The following is a 19,400-nucleotide window of genomic DNA, read 5'->3' on the forward strand; positions in this document are numbered from 1 at the left end:
AATGAATAATCAAAATTATCAAGGATGATCCCCAATCAAATGCACCCGCAAGGATAGATGGTGCTTAGAGCGTATTAATTAACACCTAAATTCGTGCACAAATCACAAAGCTATTTGAGATTACACGCATTAATTTATCGTGCTCAAATATTGGCAGAGACAATTAGAAACGCCTCTAAGTCTGTGCAGTTTTCCTTCAAACACGCAGCTTGTTTCCTGAGAGGCCCAACGATGTAGCGATAGAATAAAGAAGTACGTTAAGTACATAATATATAGAAAAAAGAAGCTTGATAAAGTTTACAAGCTAAGTGATCTCATAAATAATATTAAGTTATTAACTTTAGTTTCAAATTATACGAACTTTATATATTTATATTTATAAAATTATGATTTGGTAATTTAATTTAAATTATTATATCCAATCCAAAGTTATTCAACAAAAAATAGGATTAATAAATTTTGATACTTTTTAAAATAAATTTATTATAAAACAAGTTAATATAATTTTTTAAAAAAAATTTGGATAGCAGGGTAAAAGAGAAAAGAAAGAGGGAAAAAATGAATTGTCATTTATCAAATGTGATTTATCTTTTAATGTTTTTAAAAATATAATTGTCTAGTTTCTTTATTTTTTGCCTTTTTCTTGAGCAAGATCTCTTGGTCCATATTTTTGTGGATTCGAGGATGGATCATATGGAATTGTGATCGGATCATGGTCGTGATCCGGTCGCTCAGGGAGGGATCGTAACTAATTATGATCGGATCATGACCATGATCTAATCGTAATTTCATATGATCCATCCCCTTGTCCATAAAAATGTGGACCAGGATATCCTTGCTCCTTTTTCTTATTTAATCAGTCAAAGATTTAATTGTACTAAAAGCCTGTTTATAAGTATTAAACTCTAATACAGGTATTTTGCTTTCAAGAATACTTAATCCAGCTATCAAATAATGTTGTTATTAATTAATCAATTAAATATTAACTATAATCTTGAAACTCCAACCACAGTCAAGTTCATATTCTAAGCCTCAGCGATCTTATATATAGGCTTTTCTTACCTAAGCAAAAGATCTTGGAGATCATATTTAGGTCAATAGCTAAGCACAAGATGTTTCAAGATCGAACTTGTCTTAAAATTTCGATTAGAATTTTGAAACTTTAAAATTCCAACAAATTGACGCTAATATAATTCAATAAAACAAACGCATTTGTCACTTCACCACCAGATTTGAACAAACCCTAATTCATCTACAACTGACAGACACACACTGTAATTTACTGACTTCTCAAATAGAACAGTTACTCCCTACTTTTGACTCAAATCCTCAAGTTAAAAAATACCATCTTGTTGATTCAGTGATCTCAGATCATATGAATACACTTCTTCAAGTCGTCGTTGTTTTTTTTTTATTTATTTATCTATGAGTGATCACAGATTCAGTTAGGTTTTAGCTCCTCATCAATCTCTGAGCCATGGCATGAAGCTCCCCGAAGTGATGGTGTGGCTCCTCCTTACAGCCCATGACCTGCTGCATCAGCAAGCGATCCCCATCTGATCCCCCGTTCGCAGCCGGCGGCAGCGTCGACGACGACGCCTGGTAAGCCAACTGCGCCTTCACCTGCATCAACTGCGCTTGCAGCATCGACACCTGCTGATCGCATCAAACAATTTTAACTCCTGCGTGCGTCAATTAACTATGTGTTTGTGTGTTGTGTATGTCTGTGACCTGTTTTTGGAGGGCGAAGATGTGGGCGACGCATCCGTAGACGGGATCCCTGATCCGCGCCTGCGCCTCGTAGGCGACGGTGACGACCGCGTCGCAGCGCAGGTGAACCGGCAGCTGCGCCAGCAGCTTGGACACGTTGCTGGCCCCGAACACCTTGTGGATGGCGGCGAACTGCGCCGGCGACTGCTCCGAGTCGAAGTAGGGCGCGAAGACGCACTCCTGCGTGCACCGCCGCCGCAGGAACTTGCACGCGCCGCACGGCGATCCCACTCCCGTACCGCTCGTCGAGGACGCCATCACGAAGCGCTGGGTGGGTCGGGCAGGGGCGGCGACGCCGGTGGTGAGGGGGCGGGGTGCAATTTATAGAGGAGGAGAGGGTGACAAGGAGGGTAAGGATGTAGCGTTGGGAGGGAGCAGGGCATTGATGGCGGAGTAATGGTGGCGTTTCCACTGGGGACTTTAGAAGGGCGGATGGGGTTTGAGAAAGCAGGCAGGGACGATTAAAGTAAGGATATTGCGCCGAACGCCGCACTTTGAGACCAGTGTGGCCGTCGCCTTCGTCCATGGCGGGACTGCCCCTGCTTGCTTCCACCACCTGCTTAATCAATCATATACAATCCTGACAATCGAATCGCCCTTTCTTTATTCAATTAGAAGCTCGAATTGCTCTCTCTCTTTTGAAGATTAGGATAAGCCATGCATGCAGTGGGAAACACGGTCGGGCCGGCCGGGAAAAGAAGTCAATTCGACGACTGAATTAAACTGGTTGCTTTCCCTGCGCAGCAGCGTTTGGAAGAACATGGATCGTCATTAATTTGCACGAGGCTCGAGCGGAGAAAAAAATGAGACCTAGCTACTCACGTAACCATAACGCATCTGCTAATTACTTTAATTTTTTCTATATAAGGGCATCTCAAATAATTAAAGTCCTCCAAAATTTTTTTTTATGATTCCAATATATCATATCATATCACATCAACATTCTAAAAACCTATTGAAACAACTCCAATAACATTTAAGTAGTCTAATTAATAACATATAATTACATGACTACATGCATATTACATAAATTTCAAAGAAAAAAATAATTTTGAAATTTCACTACTGCTCTTAAAATACAAAGCTCAAATCTTGCATCCACAATAGTTAAAAAAATTTTGTTCAACTTTTTTATTTTTTAAACCTTTTTAAAAATCTGGTATTGGAGATGCCCTAAGTGTTTACACATTAATTCCATTCATTCACAAATTCACATAAGTGTTAAGTTTGTCTATTATAATGAGGCATTTCTTTTATTGTATTAACAAAAAAAGGAAGGAGGGGAAAAACCTTTCAAGCATATTTATCAGAACATTTACTTTTTAGTTTGAGTTCATTTAAATTATAATTGATCAGTTTTGTTGCAGCTGGATAAACAATGTTATCTCTAAATTGGGGATAATTTATTTTTGAATAACATACCAACAATAATTAAATTTTATCCCACCAATTGAGATTGGTTATATATCATTGTGCTCTATTTTTACTATATTACTATTTTATTTAAATAAATTTTATCTTATTTTATTATTACTAATTAAATTTTTTTTTGTCTTCCTCTTCTTCATTTGAAATGTGTGTTTGTCATTGTTTCATATCTTCTAATTGGGCGTTACCTAAGTATATACTTGTACTATTTTAACGTATCTTTCGGAGCTTTCCCTTAGTAGATGTAACTCAGACTTTCTCTTTAATACTCTTATTTCTTATTCTGTTCATTCTCATATATCTACATATCTACCTTAATATCCTCATCTCTGTAACTCTTATCTTTTGCTCATGTACTCGAATCATAACCCAAAATTCAGCTTCATATAACATAACAGTTTAACTATAGTTTTATAGAAATTTTCATTAAATTCTATAAGTATTTTACGGTCATATAAAACACCTGACGCTCTCTTCTATTTCAATCATTTTACTTGTATTCGATGTAAAATATCTCTCTCAATCCCTCAATCGTTTTACAAAAATGATCTTAAATATTTAAAACTCTCAGTTCTGTACAACTTATCATCTCCTATCTTAACAATTCTCTCATTACGTCTAATATTACTAAACTTAAATTTTATATATTTTTTATTCTATTAAACCTAGAACATATAGCATTTTAAATTATTTGAGGTAAAATAAATTATAAATAGGTAATTTTTAAATATGTTTAAAAACACAGAAGGTATTTTAGCTAGAAAATAGAAATAAACACCGCCATTAAATTATCAAATAGCACATCACTTCCTGCATGATATTTCTATAGAATTTTTTCCTCCAAATAAAAGTACAATTATAAGATATTAAATTTCTGAATCATTCACTATAAATACTTCTCGATTTATTCTAATGATTGATAAAAAACTTACGTAGAATCGAATCCATCCTTCCAAATTCAAAGTGACATGGTTTAACATTTTTTTTTTAAAATAGCACCTCACTTATATTTGTCTTACCTAAGATATCCTTTGCTCTCTCGACTTTCAACATCATCTAAACTATTTTGACTAAAGTAACTTTTGAAACTGCTTTATACCAAATAATATCACTTGCAGCTACTTTAGTTAATTATTAAAGTAATTCTAAGATGATTTTTTTTATTTCTATTAGTTTATTTTATTTCTATTTTTTTTTATTATAATTAACTATTAAAAAATAAAAAATAAACATGGATTTTTATTTTTATTGATATTTTTTCTTTTCTTTTCTTTCTTTACTTTGTTTTTTTTCCCTTTTTATATAAAAAACTAAAAAGATAGGCAATAAAAAAAATCAAAGAAAATAAGTTGGAGCTGATTTGACAAAAACACCTTCCAATTTAAATACAAATGTTGTTTTAATAAAAACAAATAAAAAATATATTTTTTTCTTTTGATTATACGAATAAGAAGGTCGTTTTTTAATTTTCCGCTGAATTAAAGAAAACCGTACAAATCGTAGAATCATTCATCGAACGAATTAATTGTGGTTGACCATACGTGGCAAAACAAATCGCTCATTTCTCTATGGTAGTAATTGATGAAATTATCGGTTTCACACGGTCAGTCCATAATTATAAAGAGGTAAATTAAAAAATTATAAATAATAATTCTATTTCATACTAATCAACTTAATTTTATCAGGACTTCTGCCAATTTATCTTTAAATTAATATAAAAGAAATAAATTATAGATAACTACTAACTATTAATATATATAGGTAGCTAAGACATGGAAAAATGTATATTTAAATATATTAAATTTCAATCGCTAAATTTTATATGATAATTAAGGGTGTTCATTTATTCAGGTCAATCCATTAATTCGCCTGATCCAAATAATATTCAGATTATTTGGTCTGATTAAATAAAATTCGCATCGGTTGAATGAACTGATTCAAAATATTAATTGAGTTAATGGTTTAGTTTTGAATTTAACTCCTCATTCAAATAATCTGTCCGAAACTCGAATAAAAAATTAATATAATATTTTATAAATTTTTTATATAATTTTGGAATATTTGAAATGTGCAAATTTTTTTTCTTATGAATAAAACTATTTTATGAAATGTGGAGCTTATTTAATTGTAAATATAAATTATTAAGAGTTTATTTATTCGAAGAAGAAGATTAAAAATTTGAAATGATAAAAAAATTAAGTTAATTGATACTCGAAATAATCCAAATTAGTTTCAGATAATTCGATTTAATTTATAGTTAATTCGATTAGGTTCTTGATTAAATTTAGAAAATTATAAAATTTGAGTAACTTAAATAGAATAACCTAAATAATTCCAACCGAAACAAATGAACACCCTTAATGATAATACTTTACATTTTAACCATCGCATCGAGAGCATTAATTATGATTGACCATAAACTCCAAGCACCTGAATGCTTTCACGTGACAAATTCGACAACCACTTTTGTTTTTTTTTTAATTTTCAAATCGATTAATTTTGAAGATCATCGAATTAACTGCGGAGGGGCATCCAAATACTTAAAATTTGACTCTTAAATACTTCATTAATTCATTTGGATGGCCTACCGGTAGCTCGGGCAACGGCCACATTTTAACGAATCAACCACAAAATCCATAGTCCAAGCAAATTATTGTGATCTAGCGTCGGAATTCATCGGATTCGGACCACATGGCAGCCGTCATGCCCCGACGCGCAGTAGCAATAGTACCCTCATCTCTTTCATTGCTCGATTCGCCGACAAATGATCCCCTCGTTGACTCGATCTGGGCATCGAAAGATATCACATTTTGCTTTGCTTGAGACCAATGAATTAGATGATGAGCGAACTGTGAAGAACTTGAAAAGGATCGATTTTTGAATCTCCTTGACAACCTCACCACTGTAAAGGTAGCGTTGGGATCCCTTGCTTTCGGGATCTTCTGGATCTCGGCCGTCGTCTTCCCCAGCCGCCGTCCCCTTCTTGTTCGCTCCTCGGCGTCATGCTCAAGGTCGTGAAGAAACGACATGTTCAAGCACCCTCTCCTGGAAGAGCCGAGGCGCCAAGGACTTGTTGCTCCCAGTTCGCCTCATCTCCGCCAACGACACTAATTGCTGCATGCGTCGTCCTCAAGGTCGCGCGGCAGAAGAAGCTGCCCTCGCAGCCTTTTCCTTCTAGCTCTGCTTCCGGGGCCAACTTTGCCTCTTCCACGACTCCCATCGGTCGCAACCCACAGAACTTGGCCATCGGATTATTTGTCATTCTTCTTATCTATTACTGGAAGCCGTTCTCAAATGAGAAAGATGCCGAAGCGTCCGCCACAGTCGCCGCAGCTGACGGCATTGCAGATCAGTTTGTTGCCGATGCAACTGATCGGTTATTTTCTTGCAATTTGGTAACTGGAAACACAAAGCTGCATGTGTTCAGCATCGTCATTTCCATTTAGCAGTAGTTCATTGCTATCATTCATCAGACAATGGAAGATTAAATGGGCGGGAACTCGATTTTAGAGATACCAAGATGATGTGACGGTTAAAATCAAGTTAATGTGAAGATCAAGGTCAAGACAATACGGTGGTCATAGTCAATGGAAGAGAGCATCTCCTATTCAATTTCGTTGCTCACCCAACGCCAAGGCTCTTAGGTCTAGCCCGATTGGACTATAAGCTGTTCGGAAAAGGCCGACCGACTCTTAATCCAGTCGAACACAAAGAATTTAGTGCTTTATTTTTGAACTGGAAAGATAGCATGTCTAGTCATTCAATAGTCGATTGTGTTTAAAGACGACTGATCTTATAGTCGGTCAGAAAGTCAAACCCATCTTACACTTGAGTCTTGACCAGTTATATGCATGGTCAGAATAAGGGTCAACCTTTCCGATGCTCATAAATCTTCCTATGCATGCCCGACCAGACAAAGGCTGGCAGGGCCTAAGGCACTTGACTTTATATTGACTCGTAAATAGATTTCTAACACGCATAGTTTATCATATAACTTCTCGAACAAATTTCCAGTACACTCAATGCATCATATTATTCTCCGGATAAATTTCTATTGGCATTCAATACATAACAAAACAGCTTAATGTAAGAACAAACATGAAGACGACTGACCTTACAGGTTGACCAGGATATACTTAGCCAACAACATAAGCAAAGAATCCTAACAGCTTATTAGAATAACAATTGTGTCAGAGCATATTCTGTTGGAACCTTCTCCAATGATTATTGTGTCTCTCTTCAGTAGACCACTTATAATAACATATCCCTTTAATCGTCTTATCAATGGTGTAAGGTATAAACGAGAAAAGAGATATACATATGGGTAAATGAAAGATTCCTCGGGCAATTATTGAACAAGTTGTACCCTTTTCGTTACCGAACAACATCTGACATTCTTAGTCACCTCACGATTGTAGAGGTTATGAGAGCTAGTACATAAAGGGATCCTCTGTGTTGACAAGGTACGTTCTTTGTGTTAGGGTGTATACTAAAAGCCTAGCTTTTGGTATAAACATTTATCTAGTAATAAGAATCACATTGGTCAAATGTCTACATTTATGATAAATGTAGTTGTTCAATTAATTTATATTATAGATAACATGGTGTGTGGTGTCACACACAGAGGATCATGTTATCAGTACCTTATAAATTATAAACAGTAGCTCACGACCAAAATGGAAAGGAACAAACCATTAGAAGGTCGTAGTGTAATTAGGTATCAGTTTATCTTGACTGTATAATTACACTAGTACACTTAGAGTGTATTGAGTAGGACCATTTGAGGTCGTTTCTTTTATACTGATTTTATAAAGAAACAAAGACCTCGGTTATTATGGAAGTGTGTGCTCTTAATCCTAATATAATAACAAGCACATATATTTGATATTTATTTCTTTAATTTATCAATGGGTGAGATTTAGTTCGATAAATCAATAAACCCGATAAGTTGGGAAATGGTATCACTTATAGTGTGTGTTGTTGATTATAGAAGGAAACTGTGTCCTAGAGATACTAGGTTGATAATGTCTTCAAGAGGAGCTCATAAGGATTGTCATGTTAAACCCTGCAGGTGGACCTAGTCCGACATGATGATAAGGTTGAGTGGTACTACTCTTGGACTAAGATATTAATTAAATGAGTTGTCAGTAACTCACTTAATTAGTGGACATTCGATATCTTAAACACAGGGAGACTAACACACTCATGATAAGAAGGAGCCCAAAATGTAATTTGAGATTGGTGCGGTAGTTCAATAATAGTTCTCTAGTGGAATGAATTATTATTGATAAAATTAAGTTGTGTGTTCGGGCGAGCACGGGATGCTTAATTTTATCGGAGACCAAAACCAATTCCTCCTCTCGGTCCCTATCGTAGCCTCTTGTATATAGAGATTTATACCCACCACATACCCACCTTCTTACCCAACCAATAGGGGCCGGCCAAGCTAAGCTTGAAGCTCAAGCTTAGGGCCGGCCAAGCCTAAAGGTTGGCCTTAAGGTGGCCGGCCAATAGCTTGAAGCCCAAGCTTAGGTGGACATCATATTAAAAGGATTTTTATTAAAATTATTTCTTATGTGGATATCATAGTTTTAAAAGAGAGTTTAAAAATTAAATCTTTCCTTTTAAAGCTTTCTACAAAAGATTAAGAAAAGATTTGAAATCTTTCCTTATTTGTAGATTGAAAGGAGATTTTATTTTTAAGAAAAACTTTCCTTTTTAACCATGATAATAATTTAAAAGAGAAGTTTAAAAATTAAATATTCTCTTTTATTAGTTTCTACAAAAGATTAAGAAAAGATTTGATATCTTTCCTTATTTGTAGATTGAAAAGAGATTTTAATTTTTAAGAGATAACTTTCCTTTTGGAAATTATCCACATGTTTAAAAGAAGAATTTTAATTTATAAAATTTCCTTTTTATTAACCACCATGAAGGAAAAATTATTGGAGAAATTTTTTATAAATTTCTGGAGACAAATTAGGAAGTTTTAATTAATTAAAACTCTCCTTGTTTATAGCTTGATGGTGGCCGGCCATGTAAATTGAGAATAGGAAAATTGTTTTTAATTAAATAAATTTTTCTTTTTCATGGCAAAAGAATTAAGGAAGTTTTTAATTAAATTTCCTTATTTGCCAAGACCAAGGATTATAAAAGAGGGGGTAGAGGTGCCTTCATGGGTGATCAACTCTATTATTCTTCTCCTCTCTTTTCCTCCTTGGTGGCCGACCCTAGCTTCTTCCTCTTCTCTTCTTCTTATGGCCGGCGGCAACCTCTCTTGGAGCTCTTGATGGTGGCCGGTTCTAGCTAGGAGAAGGAGAGAAAGGTGGTTTTGTTTCTTGCATCCCTTGGAGCTTGGTGGTGGTGGCCGGACCTCTACTTCTCTTGGAGAATTGTGGTGGCCGAAACTTGTAAGGAAGAAGAAGGTGCTTGGTGGTTCTCATCTCGGAAGATCGTTGTCCACACAACGTCCGAGGTTAGAAGAGGAATACGGTAGAAGATCAAGAGGTCTTTTAGAAGGTATAACTAGTAATTTTTCCTTTCCGCATCATGCTAGTTATTTATGGAAATAATACCAAATACAAGAGGCTTACGATTCTAGAATTTCGAATATGTTTTTCGATGTTGTGTTCTTTTGTTTTTTCTTTTCCTTGTGATTTGATTGTTCTTTTCGGTTAACCTAAAGTTATTTTAGGAAATTAAATATTACCTTTCTATAAAAGGTTTTGTCTAGTCGGTGGTGGTTGCTCCCATATCCAAGAAGGTCATGTGCCTCGCCACGTCAGTAATGGGAACCAATTATGGAAATTAATATTTAATGGAATTAATAACTTAGGTGATTTGGATCAAACGTGTTAAGTTCCGCAGAAGATCCAAGTCTAAACCTTAAAGAACAAATAGATTAAGTTTTGGATCAAACGTGTTAAGTTCCGCAGGAGATCCAAAATTTAATTTAAAAGAACACATGGTAGCTAGGAAAGGTTCGGACCTTTGTACAAAATTTTTGCACAGGAACGCTAGGTTCTCAGTAGCAACCAACAATTGGTATCAAAGCTAGGGTTTTGCCTCTGTGTATTTGGTATTAGTTTAATTATGCACATGTCATACATAATTTAGGCAGGATAATAGTAGGATGTGCTAACTTTGTGGATGCAGGATCCAACTATTATGGCTTATAGTTTTATGTGTGTGATTGGACCCTTGGACATGTCAAGGGCATTTATATGTGTGTGCATGATTGTATTATAAAATACAGGTGTATTTAGTTTTATTAGGATTTTATTTTGATCTAGATACATGTACATTCCTTTTATGGAATATAGGATCAAAATTGTAAAATTCTATTTATGTCATGGATCGAATCTTGCAAAGCGTGGAACCTTCTAAGGACCGAGGCGCAGCGGAACAAGGAGCAAGATGGATGCGACTAGACCCGATGGCGGTGGCCAAATATGGCAGCAACTTGGGATGACAACACACGGAGGACAACTAGAGATAAAAGCCATAATAGTTGAAAATTAGATTTTCTATTTATTGATTTTATATTGTGCTGTGTGTGCATGTTAGTTTACAAGTTTAGTAGGCTAGCATAGTTAAAATTCCTCATTAATAAATAACTAAGTGGGAGAGGGATTTTTAAATAAATCCCATGGTCTCCATTACTGGTTTGTAAGTGATGCAAACAAGCTTGCGCGTTGGCTCTGAGTGCCTTCCTCCATAACGGATGAGCTTGTTTGCAGATCACTAGAACAGACTTCCATTTTTGGATGACTATAGGAAGTTAATTAAGAGCGTGTGATCTTCCCCAACGGAAGGGGCATAATCTTATTAATGGACTTAGTGTCAAGTAATGGTATACACTTAGATACATCTAATAGTATCCTCCCCATCGGAGTTACTGCTATTATTTGTGTGACCAAATGAAACCAACTATTAATTTGTCATAAAACTAGGTTGACAAGATAATAAAATTAAAGGGTTAAAACTCCTCTTACAAATGATTGATTTTGTATACGTCCACACTAACGTGGCATACAAAATTAACGGTGTTTGAGATAATTTTATTTGTCATAAAGTTACATTGACAAGATAGTTAATGGGTAAAACCCTCCTCTTACAAATGTTGATTTTGTATACGTCCACACTAATGTGGCATGCAAAATTCACGGTGTTTTGAGGTGTTGGTAAATTTAAATAGTATTGTTAGAGGAATCAATATTATTTTAAATTTAGAGTCTTGACCAAATATTTGATTAAAGATAGACCAACTATTAATTTTATTCGTCATAAAGTAAGGTTGACGAGATAATAAAATTAAATGATAAAATTTCCTCTTTGAATTTGTATACGTCCACACTAACGTGGCATACAAAATTCATGGGGATTTTTTAAGGAGTTGGTCTTAACCAAATATTTTTGTGATTCTTAGGAAGATGGTCAATCCCTAGCTGATATACTTTAGGATAGACTTAGTGGTCCCAATTATAATTGATTGGAAATAGAATTTGGACATTAAGGTAGATTGTCCTCTTAGAACTAAGAACAATATAGGTGTATTTTATTCATTAGTTGATACATGTTTAGTGGAGTTATCTACCGGTACCTGGTGTGTAGATACAAGATGATCATGTCTGCAATTCATTGCAGGGTTCCAGGATACCCGACAACTAAATGAAAATAAAAAACACCGTCCACATGGGCACTACTGCAAAAGTAGCAGCTGTTGCAGTGGGAGAGGTTTATTCTCTAATAGGAATAAAATTTGGATTATTAGGAATTGTTTTTACATACTAAGTTTAGAAAGAACCTGATTTCAGTTTCTAAACTATTATAGAATAGATATTGTGTCTATTTTGATAACAAAGTTGTTATCAAGAAAAATAGGCAAGTTATCTATTCTGGTATGATTGGTTGACAATTTATAATCCAATAACTCCCATGATGCAACAAATGGAAATTAATAACACATCTTCTAACTTTAAGAGAAAGTAACCTTCGAAAATGAACCAATTATATCTTTGGCATCTAAGGTTAGGTTATATTAACTTGAGTAGGATTCATTGGTAGCTGATGAACTTTTGGGTTCATTAGTAGTGGAAATCTTTCCGACATGTGAGTCTTACTTGGAAGGAAAAATAACCAAGAAGCTTTTAAGTCTAAGGGGTATGGAATCAAAGATATATTGAAATTAGTTCATTCTGATTTATGTGATCCTATGACTATCCAGACAAGAGGTAGTTTCAAATATTTCATCTATTTTATAGACAACTATTTGAGATACGAATATATTTACTTGATGTGCCGCAAGTCTAAGTGCTTTGATTAGTTCAAAGAGTACGAGACTGATGTGGAGAAACGACAAAGTAAAAGTAAATGTCACTATGGTAAGATCGTAGTGGCAAGTACCTCTTGGGAGAATTTAGGAGTCACTTATCAAAAGTAGGGATTCAATCCCAACTAACTGCACCTGGTACACCCCAACAGAATGGTGTAGTAGAAAGAAGGTAAAGGACTCTTATGAAATAATTAGATAGATGATGAGTTATTTAGAAAATTACCAAATTTGTTTTAAGGATAAACTTTGATAACGAAAGTGAACATAGTACCTTCCAAGTTAGAACTCTCTACTCATATAGAATTGCTGAATAGGTGAAAACCTATTTTAAAGCATATTCGGATTCGGGTAATCCAGCACATATGTTAAAGAGAGACAATGATAAGTTGGATAGGAGTTCACTTGTTTGTAAGTTATCCTAGATAAACAAAAGTAAGTTTATAGTCTTAAAAATCAGAAGGTCATTGTTAGCATCAATGACTGATTTTTTAGAAAATGACTATATAATGAACCACGTGCTCATAAGTAAATTTGTTCTTAAGGAAATAATAAAGGACATGTCTAACCTAGTACCAACTGTACAAGATGAGATACCACAAGAAAACTGCAACACGTATCACAAATTGATACAAAATTACAGAAAGTGTCTTATTGTAGTGGGAGGGTTGTTATGCAACCTAAATAGGTTTATATTTTGGGAGAGTTTTTGGACTCGATCCCTGGAGGGCATGAACCTGATCTCCGGTCATATGATGAAGCACTCCAAGATAAAGATGCAGCATCTTGGCAAAGAGTAATGAATAAAAGAATTAGAATATATGTATTCTAATAAAATCTGGAAGCTTGTAGAATCACCAAATGGTGTAAAAGCCGTTGGGTATAAAAAGGTCTATAATAGGAAAAGAGGGATAGACAGGAAGGTAGTAACTTTCAAAGTAAGGCTTGATGAAAAAGGAAACTTTTTCACTGGTAGTCATGCTTAAGTCTATCCGGATTCTTTTATCTATTTGGCAAGAGGATGTCAAGACAGCATTCCTTAATGGAAGTTTTGAAGAAAGCATCCATATAAAGCAACCAGAAGGGTTCATTGCAAAGGGCTAAGAGCATCTTGTGTAAGCTCAATCAGTCTATGGACTGAGACAAAGCTTCAAGGTCTTGGAACATCCGGTTTATCAAAGTAATCCAGATCTATGGATTTATTTAGTAACTGGATAAGTCTTGTGTATACAAAAGGTGTGATGGAAGCGTGGTGGTATTTCTTGTACTATACGTAGATAACATTTTTGGTAGTTGGAAACAATATCAAAATGTTGTCAGAAGTAAGGGTATGGTTGTCCAAATAATTCGATATAAAGGACTTGGGAGAATGTATATATTTTTGAGATCAAAATAATAAGGGATCGAAAGAAAAATATATTTTACTTATCCCAAGCTTGATACATCGGAAAATCCTTGCTCGTTTTAAGCATGCAAAACTCCTCGAAAGGTTTCTTACTTTTTAAGGATGGAGTAACTTTATCTAAAGATATGTCTCTGTAGACATCAAAGGAGATAAAGGAAATAAAGCGGTTCTTTATGCTACGGCTGTTAGAAGCCTAATGTATGCTATGTACGAGATCAGAAATCTGTTTTGCCAAAGGCATAGTTAGCAGATATCAAAGTAACCCTGGACAAGGACAGTGGACTGCAGTAAAGCATATATTGTAGTACCTTAGAGGCACTAGAGATTATATGCTAGCTTACAAGACAGTTATTTTGGTCCTTGTGGGTTGCATGGATTTTGACTTCCAATCAGATAGGGACAATAATAAGTTAACCTCGGGGTTTTGTGTTTACTTTAGGAGGTAAAGTCATAACTATGGAAGAGTGATAAGCATAGGTGTTTTTTTGGACTCAACCATAGAAGCTTAGTATATGGCAAGCCTCTGAGGTAGCTATAAAAGCTGAATGACTCAATAATCTCAAGATAGACTTAGATATGATTTCTGGTTTGTCCAAAGATTATTATAATTTATTGTAATAATATTGGTGCAGTAGCAAACTCGAAGAAACCATAAGTCTATAAAGGCAAGTAAACACAATAGAGCGCAAGTACCACCCAATACGAGAAATCGTATAAACAAGGAGAAGTTGTTGCTACCTAGATTGCATCAGGTGATGACCTATAGATCCTTCCACCGAGGTCCTTAAGGCAAGAGCTTTTGATGGACATGTTGAAGGGTTAGGAATCAGATGTATGGCAGCAGATATGGCAGCTTAGTCTTTTAGTATAAGTGGGAGATTATTAGGGTGTATACTAAAAGCCTAGCTTTTGGTATAAACATTTATCTAGTAATAAGAATCACATTGGTCAAATGTCTACATTTATGATAAATGTAGTTGTTCAATTAATTTATATTATAGATAACATGGTGTGTGGTGTCACACACAGAGGATCATGTTATCAGTACCTTATAAATTATAAACAGTAGCTCACGACCAAAATGGAAAGGAACAAACCATTAGAAGGTCGTAGTGTAATTAGGTATCAGTTTATCTTGACTGTATAATTACACTAGTACACTTAGAGTGTATTGAGCAGGACCATTTGAGGTCGTTTCTTTTATACTGATTTTATAAAGAAACAAAGACCTCGGTTATTATGGAAGTGTGTGCTCTTAATCCTAATATAATAACAAGCACATATATTTGATATTTATTTCTTTAATTTATCAATGGGTGAGATTTAGTTCGATAAATCAATAAGCCCGATAAGTTGGGAAATGGTATCACTTATAGTGTGTGTTGTTGATTATAGAAGGAAACTGTGTCCTAGAGATACTAGGTTGATAATGTCCTCAAGAGGAGCTCATAAGGATTGTCATGTTAAACCCTGTAGGTGGACCTAGTCCGACATGATGATAAGGTTGAGTGGTACTACTCTTGGACTAAGATATTAATTAAATGAGTTGTCAGTAACTCACTTAATTAGTGAACATTCGATATATTAAACACAGGGAGACTAACACACTCATGATAAGAAGGAGCCCAAAATGTAATTTGGGATTGGTGCGGTAGTTCAATAATAGTTCTCTAGTGGAATGAATTATTATTGATAAAATTAAGTTGTGTGTTCGGGGCGAGCACGGGATGCTTAATTTTATCGGGAGACCAAAACCAATTCCTCCTCTCGGTCCCTATCGTAGCCTCTTGTATATAGAGATTTATACCCACCACATACCCACCTTCTTACCCAACCAATAGGGGTCGGCCAAGCTAAGCTTGAAGCTCAAGCTTAGGGCCGGCCAAGCCTAAAGGTTGGCCTTAAGGTGGCCGACCAATAGCTTGGAGCCCAAGCTTAGGTGGCCGGCCACATCATATTAAAAAGGATTTTTTATTAAAATTATTTCTTATGTGGATATCATAGTTTTAAAAGAGAGTTTAAAAATTAAATCTTTCCTTTTAAAGCTTTCTACAAAGAATAAGAAAAGATTTGAAATCTTTCCTTATTTGTAGATTGAAAGGAGATTTTATTTTTTAAGAAAAACTCTCCTTTTTAACCATGATAATAATTTAAAAGAGAAGTTTAAAAATTAAATATTCTCTTTTATTAGTTTCTACAAAAGATTAAAAAAAGATTTGATATCTTTCCTTATTTGTAGATTGAAAAGAGATTTTAATTTTTAAGAGATAACTTTCCTTTTGAAAATTATCCACATGTTTAAAAGAAGAATTTTAATTTATAAAATTTCCTTTTTATTAACCACCATGAAGGGAAAATTATTGGAGAAATTTTTATAAATTTCTGGAGACAAATTAGGAAGTTTTAATTAATTAAAACTCTCCTTGTTTATAGCTTGATGGTGGCCGGCCATGTAAATTGAGAATAGGAAAATTGTTTTTAATTAAATAAATTTTTCTTTTCCATGGCAAAAGAATTAAGGAAGTTTTTAATTAAATTTCCTTATTTGCCAAGACCAAGGATTATAAAAGAGGGGGTAGAGGTGCCTTCATGGGTGATCAACTCTATTATTCTTCTCCTCTCTTTTCCTCCTTGGTGGCCGGCCCTAGCTTCTTCCTCTTCTCTTCTTCTTATGGCCGGCGGCAACCTCTCTTTTGGAGCTCTTGATGGTGGCCGGTTCTAGCTAGGAGAAGGAGAGAAAGGTGGTTTTGTTTCTTGCATCCCTTGGAGCTTGGTGGTGGTGGCCGGACCTCTACTTCTCTTGGAGAATTGTGGTGGCCGAAACTTGTAAGGAAGAAGAAGGTGCTTGGTGGTTCTCATCTCGGAAGATCGTTGTCCACACAACGTCCGAGGTTAGAAGAGGAATACGGTAGAAGATCAAGAGGTCTTTTAGAAGGTATAACTAGTAATTTTTCCTTTCCGCATCATGCTAGTTATTTATGGAAATAATACCAAATACAAGAGGCTTACGATTCTAGAATTTCGAATATGTTTTTCGATGTTGTGTTCTTTTGTTTTTTTCTTTTCCTTGTGATTTGATTGTTCTTTTCGGTTAACCTAAAGTTATTTTAGGAAATTAAATATTACCTTTCTATAAAAGGTTTTGTCTAGTCGGTGGTGGTTGCTCCCATATCCAAGAAGGCCATGTGCCTCGCCACGTCAGTACTGGGAACCAATTATGGAAATTAATATTTAATGGAATTAATAACTTAGGTGATTTGGATCAAACGTGTTAAGTTCCGCAGGAGATCCAAGTCTAAACCTTAAAGAACAAATAGATTAAGTTTTGGATCAAACGTGTTAAGTTCCGCAGGAGATCCAAAATTTAATTTAAAAGAACACATGGTAGCTAGGAAAAGGTTCAGACCTTTGTACAAAATTTTTGTACAGTGGAACCTCTAGGTTTTCCGAGTAGTACATAAAGGGATCCTCTGTGTTGACAAGGTACGTTCTTTGAACATTTGAAGCTTACTCTCGTGCGCACGTTTTTTACTGTTCTTCATTCTCCTGTCTAGTTCTTGGGTGTTGACATTTTGTTCGCTTGTCTGAGTGTGCGCAGGATCGAAAGGAAGATTTTCCGCGGAGTAAAAGGTCTTCTCTCAGTCAACCATCAAGCCACCATTCCCATCACACTATCTCTCTAGTTTTCAAACAAGATCAAATTTAGCGTCATTTGTGAAAACTTTCACTTGAATCTAAAGCTCAGAGATGGAAGAGGCTAGAAGACTCACCATTATCACCTTAACACAACAGGAGTTGGAAATGTCCATCAACGCCCGAGTGCATAAACTAGTGCAACAACAATAACAAGTTGCTATTGGTGGCACTCTGTCGCCACCCAATCCTGTGGCGTTGACAATAGAACAATAAAGAGAAAAAGGAGCTCGGGAGAAAGGCCTCGCTCATCTTCCTCCCACGCCTCATTCCCCAATCCCACGTTATCGAGCGCTCTTTCGTACGCCACCCAAGTACATGGGCCAAGAAGGGCTATACCAAGAATCTTCTAAAGAAGAACCTGTTTGAGACAGGTGCAAAGGAAAATCCCTTGCAACTTACAGCTCTCCTTAGTAGATTAACACCCTATTCTCTCAGGGGGTGCTAGAAGATAAGCTGCTAAAACATTACCAGCCCCTGACGATAGAAGAATACTCAAAGTCAACTGGCCCTGAGGATCACCTCCTCAAATTTGAGAATGCCGCCCTCTTGCATCAATATACGGACGACGTAAAGTGCTAAGTGTTCCTTACCACACTCGCTAGCTTGGCACAAAGATGGTTCAAGCGATTGCTGGCGGACTCCATTCACTACTTCAAGGATTTCTGCAAGGTTTTCCTTCATCATTTTGCCAACAGTTGGCATTACTAGAAGACCCCCTAAGCCTTTTCTCACTCAAATAAGGACCCAAGGAGACACTCAGGGCATACTTCAAAAAATTAAATCAAGTGGACATAGATGTCCCTATAGCCACCACTGAAATTCTGGTGAGTGTCTTTTCCCAGGCCTCATCGATAATAATTTCTTTCGCTCCTTAATTAGAAGACCTCTAAGAAACTTCAATCATCTACTTGACCGAGTTATCGAGTTTATTAATGTCGAGTTAATACAGGCCACCTAAAAGAAGGAAGTCACCATACCGCTACGGTTTCAGCGCCCGAGCACCAAGCATTATCGGCTCCGCCACATAGAGGACCCCAAATAGGTCATCAACCTCATCATCAAGAATCACAGCCCCAGGCCGTACAACATGTGGAGACTGAGAGAGAAAGATATCCCAAGTCCCCTTGGGGCACCTCGCTACGATGATGCACATATCACTGGTCGGCTACTCACGACACTCGGGATTGTTATACTCTGGTAAATCGTCAAAACAACAATCAAAGATTCTACTAATGCACCCCATCACCCAATCATCGTCCTTATCATCAGTCAAGCGACTCACCGAGAAGAGACTAGTGAGAGGCTGAGCGACGCCAAAGAACAACCCCACCTCCAGCAAATAGGGCGCAAGATCTCGCCCGAATCTAACAAGAGCTCCTAACCTGGTAAGAGGACAACCATAATAACGCCTCCCAGGGCAACATTAGAATGATAGCTCGGGGTCCAACCGATGGAGACTCTAATCGAGCAAGAAAATCACATGCCCGTTGCTTGGAGATTTACGCGGTCGGATGCAGTACAGAGTGGGCGGTTGGACCTAAAATTAACTTTGGGCCAAAGAATTTGGAGGGGATGGAAATACCCCATGATGATTCTTTAATAATTAAGGATGTTAAAGTCAATTATAACATTTCCTGTACTTTCATTAACACAGGTAGCTTAGTCAACATCATCTTCAAACAAGTGTTTGATCAATTACAAATAAACCTGAGTGAGCTTCAATCTATGGTGACTTCTTTGTATGAGTTCATAGGCAATGAGGTATAACCG

At 36.0% G+C, this 19,400-nt stretch overlaps 1 protein-coding gene across 2 annotated transcripts; it reads right to left on the reverse strand.

The window, feature by feature from the left end:
- Positions 1-1,187: 1,187 nt before the first annotated feature.
- On the reverse strand, positions 1,188-2,087 carry LOC122030233 (LOB domain-containing protein 16-like). 2 transcript variants are annotated; one of them, XM_042589406.1, is made up of 2 exons: positions 1,732-2,087; positions 1,188-1,656 (listed from the first exon to the last, which is right to left on the reverse strand). In XM_042589406.1, the coding sequence occupies exons 1-2, from the start codon at positions 2,026-2,028 to the stop codon at positions 1,453-1,455; spliced, it is 501 nt and encodes a 166-aa protein (XP_042445340.1). In that variant the 5' UTR covers positions 2,029-2,087; the 3' UTR covers positions 1,188-1,452. The 2 variants fall into 2 exon arrangements, with proteins under 2 accessions (XP_042445340.1, XP_042445341.1); XM_042589407.1 differs by having other exon boundaries at positions 1,188-1,653; positions 1,732-2,083.
- Positions 2,088-19,400: the final 17,313 nt, after the last annotated feature.

Source organism: Zingiber officinale, chromosome 10B (assembly GCF_018446385.1).
Source record: "Zingiber officinale cultivar Zhangliang chromosome 10B, Zo_v1.1, whole genome shotgun sequence".
In the NCBI taxonomy this organism is placed as follows: Eukaryota; Viridiplantae; Streptophyta; class Magnoliopsida; order Zingiberales; family Zingiberaceae; genus Zingiber; species Zingiber officinale.